This window comes from Palaemon carinicauda, chromosome 43, assembly GCF_036898095.1.
Source record: "Palaemon carinicauda isolate YSFRI2023 chromosome 43, ASM3689809v2, whole genome shotgun sequence".
Taxonomy (NCBI): Eukaryota; Metazoa; Arthropoda; class Malacostraca; order Decapoda; family Palaemonidae; genus Palaemon; species Palaemon carinicauda.
The window spans coordinates 33,532,534-33,539,988 of NC_090767.1; the positions used below are offsets into that span (position 1 = coordinate 33,532,534).

General features: G+C 38.9%; 1 protein-coding gene across 1 annotated transcript; it reads left to right on the forward strand.

Annotated features, from left to right (window-relative positions):
- The first annotated feature begins 3,129 nt into the window (after positions 1-3,129).
- On the forward strand, positions 3,130-6,674 carry LOC137633791 (uncharacterized). The gene is made up of 4 exons (XM_068366036.1): positions 3,130-3,570; positions 3,923-4,662; positions 5,919-6,166; positions 6,337-6,674. The coding sequence occupies exons 1-4, from the start codon at positions 3,130-3,132 to the stop codon at positions 6,672-6,674; spliced, it is 1,767 nt and encodes a 588-aa protein (XP_068222137.1).
- The last annotated feature ends 781 nt before the right edge of the window (positions 6,675-7,455 follow it).

Here is a 7,455-nt window from a genome sequence, read left to right on the forward strand (position 1 = left end):
GACTTAAAAAATAAGACTGGAGAGACAGGATCTTTGGCTTATGACCTTTTGATGTGGACTGTAGGACACGAACAAAAAGAAAGACGGAATCCGTTCATTTATGCTGCATTAAGCATCTTTGGGTCTGTTGCAAGTTTAGGTTTAGGACTTTCCAATCGTCTTAAAATTAGTAATCAAAATAAGAAAATTGAGTTCTTGACTCATAAAGATGAATTGATTATGTCAGAACTAAGGGATCAGTTAGCTTCAATCAATAAAATTATGGATTTGTTAAATGAACATTCAGATAATATCGTTCAAATTATGGAAGTACAGGATTTGTTAGCAACATTAACGTATTATGATTCAAAGATAGATCACATACATAACAGAATTGCACATTTCATTGAGAAATCCAAGGATTATGTAGAAGCTATCACGTTAGCAACTAAAGGTGTATTGTCGCCCCATTTGTTGCCTATACGTTACTTAAAATTAGTTCTGGAGAACACTAGGGATAAACTAGGCTATGTTCCTTTGTTAGACGAACATAGGTTAGAATTTTATTACAGCCTAATTACAGTAAACGTAGATAATAACAAGGTTAGGATTACAATTCCCTTTGATTCTTCTGATGCCTGGCAATCTTACAGGATATCACCATTTCCGACTTTCATGACGAATCACTCAAATCCAGTAATATCCAGTTTGACAGGACACGTATTGATTTCCCCAGACAAGGAAACATATACGGTCATTAAAGACTTAAATCAATTAACTCACTGTTCAGACGCAATGGATAGAAAAATATGTACAGCTGACTCATTTGAATTCCGTAAAAACTTGATGGATTCATGCGAGTTAGGTATAGTGCTAGACGGTGCTCTCTCCCATACAAGTGAAAATTGTCTGGATAAGCTTTATCCCTTTGACAATAAAGAATTCAATTGCAGACTAAATAATGGCTCGTGGATACGATACGACAAGGACGGCTTCAATGTATCATGCCCTGACGGATCCACATCATTCAACCACATCTTCGTCGCAGCAGATGGCTGTATCGGGACTTCCCCGAATTCCATGGTGACTGGCCTACGGACAATCATCAGAGAACGAGCTTACTTCGCGAACTTCACGTGGACCTCTACAACGCCCGCACTTCCTCTCCCCTATAAAGGAAGTGTGGCGAAACGCTTAATGAAACTTACCGAAAAGGACCACCTGTCGCCGACTTACAAAGAGATTCTTCACCCTATATTACTAGCAGGTTTATTGGTAACGGCGTTGATTTTTATCGCCGTGAACATCCTTGTTTGGCGTAGGTTACGGCACAGCAAGCAGCTACAAAGGAACGAGTTGAATAGCCCTGACAATACCCCTTACTTGATCCAGTTCAAAGCTGTATGAGTGGCCACCTCATTCGCTAAGGGAGTAATTTGTCAGGATGATGTTTGTATGAAAAGCTGACTAGTACGCTAGTAATATGTAATTAAAGAAATTCTCTACATTTGCATTGTTAAAAATACATTTAAAAAAAACATTTAAAAAAAGTAAATAAAATAAAAAAGGATATAAATCATTTTTTTCTCTCGGCATCTAATAAAAATATATAAGCCGGAATGTTAAAAAAGAAAAGAGAAAAAAAAAAAAAAAAAAAAAAAAAAATATATAAGATATATAACAGAATCTATGGGCATCTAATAAAATGTATCAGCCCTATATACAAATATATATATATATATATATATATATGTACGAAACCGTGGTACGTGTACGTACCAGGAATTTGTATTTGTGCACTAAAAATTGAGTATCTTGTTTCTGACAAAGGTAACAATTATTCTTTATCAAGTTACCGAATCATTTGTAAGTCAGAATTTGTTTTGTTTTTTGGTACCATGTAATCATTTGCTAGCAATGTACCATATATATGATCTTGGTTTTATCATGCATTTTTCTTTTTGCTTTGGTAATATCTTTTTTGTATGCATTATTGTTATTAGTTTTGATGTGCCTATTTGGACATTCGTCCTCAGTTGGATATAGCTAGTTTTGAGCAATGAATGATACGTATGTCCAGTCACACCTAATAACCATGTTTCGGCTAGTTGTTAAATTTTTGTAAAAAAATTGAGATAGCTGGCCGAGCTTATGTAATGATTAGAATAGTAATATTACATGTTTAAAACAAATGACGTAATATGTCATGTTGGTTGGAAGAGCTGGCCGTGAGATTTGCTATGGTCAACTCAAATTGTGTACAGGATGTAAGATGCTAAGTTGTCATTCTTTCTTAGTGTCAACACATTGTCTCTTCGTGTGAAAGTTTGTGACGTCACCGGATGCAGGTGTCTTCCGATTCCGTCACTTATCCAAATTAAAGCAAGTGTACGATTTTTGGGATATCAGTAATTTGTGCAGTTCTTATCTAAACTTCACCAGAATTGGTCATGTGGACCAACACAGCTTCCTCCAGTGATGGAGATGTTTAACTCAGTTGTTTATATACAATAAAACTTAAAAACCACTAAGATGTGTTCAATAAACCATTTAAATACATCTGAAAACAACTCATACTCAAATGTGTGCTTAAGACAGTAGCACACCAATACATGTACTGATATTGTTAGCGGGTGCATATACTGATATTGTTAGCGCTGTTCATGCTGAATACACTGATATTGTTAGCGCTGTTCATGCTGCGTGTACTGCTATTGTTAGCGCTGTTCATGCTGCGTGTACTGATATTGATTGCGCTGTTCATGCTACGTATACTGATATTGTTAGCGCCGTTCATGATGCATATACTGATATTGTTAGCGCTGTTCATGCTGCATGTACTGATATTGTTATCGCTGTTCATGCTGCATGTACTGATATTGTTAGCGGGTGCATATACTGATATTGTTAGCGCTGTTCATGCTGCATACACTGATATTGTTAGCGCTGTTCATGCTGCGTGTACTGATATTGTTAGCGCTGTTCATGCTGCGTGTACTGATATTGTTTGCGCTGTTCATGCTGCGTATACTGATATTGTTAGCGCTGTTCATGATGCATATACTGATATTGTTAGCGCTGTTCATGCTGCATGTACTGATATTGTTAGCGCTGTTCATGCTGCGTATACTGATATTGTTATCGCTGTTCATGCTGCATGTACTGATATTGTTAGCGGCTGCATATACTGATATTGTTAGCGCTGTTCATGCTGCATATACTGATATTGTTAGCGCTGTTCATGCTGCATATACTGATATTGTTAGCGCTGTTCATGCTGCATATACTGATATTGTTAGCGCTGTTCATGCTGCGTATACTGATATTGTTAGAGTTGTTCATGCTGCATATACTGATATTGTTAGCGCTGTTCATGCTGCGTGTATTGATATTGTTAGCGCTGTTCATGCTGCGTGTACTGATATTGTTTGCGCTGTTCATGCTGCATATACTGATATTGTTAGCGCTGTTCATGCTGCATATACTGATATTGTTAGCGCTGTTCATGCTGCGTGTACTGATATTGTTAGCACTGTTCATGCAGCGTATACTGATATTGTTATCGCTGTTCATGCTGCATGTACTGATATTGTTAGCGGGTGCATATACTGATATTGTTAGCGCTGTTCATGCTGCATATACTGATATTGTTAGCGCTGTTCATGCTGCGTGTACTGATATTGTCAGCGCTGTTCATGCTGCGTGTACTGATATTGTTTGCGCTGTTCATGCTGCGTATACTGATATTGTTAGCGCTGTTCATGATGCATATACTGATATTGTTAGCGCTGTTCATGCTGCATGTACTGATATTGTTAGCGCTGTTCATGCTGCGTATACTGATATTGTTAGCGCTGTTCATGCTGCGTATACGGATATTGTTATCGCTGTTCATGCTGCATGTACTGATATTGTTAGCGGCTGCATATACTGATATTGTTAGCGCTGTTCATGCTGCATAACTGATATTGTTAGCGCTGTTCATGCTGCATACACTGATATTGTTAGCGCTGTTCATGCTGCATACACTGATATTGTTAGCGCTGTTCATGCTGCATATACTGATATTGTTAGCACTGTTCATGCTGCATATACTGATATTGTTAGCGCTGTTTATGCTGCGTATACTGATATTGTTAGCGCTGTTCATGCTGCGTATACTGATATTGTTAGAGTTGTTCATGCTGCGTATACTGATATTGTTAGCGCTGTTCATGCTGCGTGTATTGATATTGTTAGCGCTGTTTATGCTGCATGTACTGATATTGTTAGCGCTGTTCATGCTGCATGTACTGATATTGTTAGCGCTGTTCATGCTGCGTGTACTGATATTGTTAGCGCTGTTCATGCTGCGTGTACTGATATTGTTTGCGCTGTTCATGCTGCGTATACTGATATTGTTAGCACTGTTCATGCTGCGTATACTGATATTGTTAGCGCTGTTCATGCTGCGTGTATTGATATTGTTAGCGCTGTTCATGCTGCATGTACTGATATTGTTAGCGCTGTTCATGCTGCGTGTACTGATATTGTTAGCGCTGTTCATGCTGCGTGTACTGATATTGTTAGCACTGTTCATGCTGCGTATACTGATATTGTTTGCGCTGTTCATGCTGCGTATACTGATATTGTTAGCGCTGTTCATGATGCATATACTGATATTGTTAGCGCTGTTCATGCTGCGTATACTGATATTGTTAGCGCTGTTCATGCTGCGTATACTGATATTGTTAGCGCTGTTCATGCTGCGTATACTGATATTGTTAGCGCTGTTCATGCTGCGTACACTGATATTGTTAGCGCTGTTCATGCTGCGTATACTGATATTGTTATCGCTGTTCATGCTGCATGTACTGATATTGTTAGCGGCTGCATATACTGATATTGTTAGCGCTGTTCATGCTGCGTATACTGATATTGTTAGCGCTGTTCATGCTGCATGTACTGATATTGTTAGCGCTGTTCATGCTGCGTATACTGATATTGTTAGCGCTGTTCATGCTGCGTATACTGATATTGTTAGCGCTGTTCATGCTGCGTGTATTGATATTGTTAGCGCTGTTCATGCTGCATATACTGATATTGTTAGCGCTGTTCATGCTGCGTATACTGATATTGTTACCGCTGTTCATGCTGCGTATACTGATATTGTTAGCGCTGTTCATGCTGCGTGTATTGATATTGTTAGCGCTGTTCATGCTGCATGTACTGATATTGTTAGCGCTGTTCATGCTGCGTGTACTGATATTGTTAGCGCTGTTCATGCTGCGTGTACTGATATTGTTAGCACTGTTCATGCTGCGTATACTGATATTGTTTGCGCTGTTCATGCTGCGTATACTGATATTGTTAGCGCTGTTCATGATGCATATACTGATATTGTTAGCGCTGTTCATGCTGCGTATACTGATATTGTTAGCGCTGTTCATGCTGCGTATACTGATATTGTTAGCGCTGTTCATGCTGCGTATACTGATATTGTTAGCGCTGTTCATGCTGCGTATACTGATATTGTTAGCGCTGTTCATGCTGCGTATACTGATATTGTTATCGCTGTTCATGCTGCATGTACTGATATTGTTAGCGGCTGCATATACTGATATTGTTAGCGCTGTTCATGCTGCGTATACTGATATTGTTAGCGCTGTTCATGCTGCATGTACTGATATTGTTAGCGCTGTTCATGCTGCGTATACTGATATTGTTAGCGCTGTTCATGCTGCGTGTATTGATATTGTTAGCGCTGTTCATGCTGCATATACTGATATTATTAGCGCTGTTAATGCTGCGTATACTGATATTGTTAGCGCTGTTCATGCTGCGTATACTGATATTGTTAGCGCTGTTCATGCTGCGTGTATTGATATTGTTAGCGCTGTTCATGCTGCGTGTACTGATATTGTTAGCGCTGTTCATGCTGCGTGTACTGATATTGTTAGCGCTGTTCATGCTGCGTGTACTGATATTGTTAGCGCTGTTCATGCTGCGTGTACTGATATTGTTTGCGCTGTTCATGCTGCGTATACTGATATTGTTAGCGCTGTTCATGATGCATGTACTGATATTGTTAGCGCTGTTCATGCTGCGTATACTGATATTGTTAGCGCTGTTCACGCTGCGTATACTGATATTGTTAGCGCTGTTCATGCTGCGTATACTGATATTGTTATCGCTGTACATGCTGCATGTACTGATATTGTTAGCGGCTGCATATACTGATATTGTTAGCGCTGTTCATGCTGCGTATACTGATATTGTTAGCGCTGTTCATGCTGCGTATACTGATATTGTTAGCGCTGTTCATACAGCGTATACTGATATTATCGCTGTTCATGCTGCATGTACTGATATTGTTAGCGGGTGCATATACTGATATTGTTAGCGCTGTTCATGCTGCATATACTGATATTGTTAGCGCTGTTCATGCTGCGTGTACTGATATAGTTAGCGCTGTTTATGCTGCGTGTACTGATATTGTTTGCGCTGTTCATGCTGCGTATACTGATATTGTTAGCACTGTTCATGATGCATATACTGATATTGTTAGCGCTGTTCATGCTGCATGTACTGATATTTTTAGTGCTGTTCATGCTGCGTATACTGATATTTTTAGCGCTGTTCATGCTGCGTATACTGATATTGTTATTGCTGTTCATGCTGCATGTACTGATATTGTTAGCGGCTGCATATACTGATATTGTTAGCGCTGTTCATGCTGCATATACTGATATTGTTAGCGCTGTTCATGCTGCATACACTGATATTTAAGCGCTGTTCATGCTGCATACACTGATATTGTTCGCGCTGTTCATGCTGCATATACTGATATTGTTAGCACTGTTCATGCTGCATATACTGATATTGTTAGCACTGTTCATGCTGCATATACTGATATTGTTAGCGCTGTTCATGCTGCGTATACTGATATTGTTAGCGCTGTTCAGTTTCAATTGATGTGTAAGGATAGATCTTCAAGGCAACGGTGTGTAAAAGGAACTTCTTGGGTACAAAACTCAATTTCTTTTTAATTAGAAAAATTCAAACACATACAGGCACAATTGTGTGCGTGCTCAAAAACTATTATCGCACCTAAATAAATACATCTTATAGTTATAAAAAAAAAAAGTATTTCACTTAATACTGAAAATTCCGGGAACTGAAAAAATATACCGCCAAACCAAAGCGCCTCCATAAAAGCAATAAGATTCTTATTTTCCTTTCTGATTGCTCAGAGGATTGCTTCACGGTCTATGATTCCGTATTTCCTTTCCTTTACTTTTGGCAATTCCTTCCTCTCTTACTCTTCTGTAATTTTGATCGGAGAAAAATCACTATTTGCTTGTTTGGAAGCAATAATTTTACCTGGAAACATCGTCCCTGAAGGGCATCACACTTTAAACTAGGGAACAGATGATTAACTTCGGCAAACCCAAGACGTTTTGCCAGAAGAAGTTCAAAAACTTTAGATAATATGCG

What these genes read in the sequence shown, in the direction of transcription:
- LOC137633791 (XM_068366036.1), top strand. Translation starts at nt 3,130, where the DNA reads ATGCTGCATGTACTGATATTGTTAGCGGCTGCATATACTGATATTGTT. An exon ending in ATGCTGCATGTACTGATATT is followed by an intron (nt 3,571 to 3,922) that starts GTTAGCGGGTGC and finishes TGATATTGTTAG; the next exon opens with CGCTGTTCATGCTGCATAAC. An exon ending in TATCGCTGTACATGCTGCAT is followed by an intron (nt 6,167 to 6,336) that starts GTACTGATATTG and finishes TGATATTGTTAG; the next exon opens with CGGGTGCATATACTGATATT.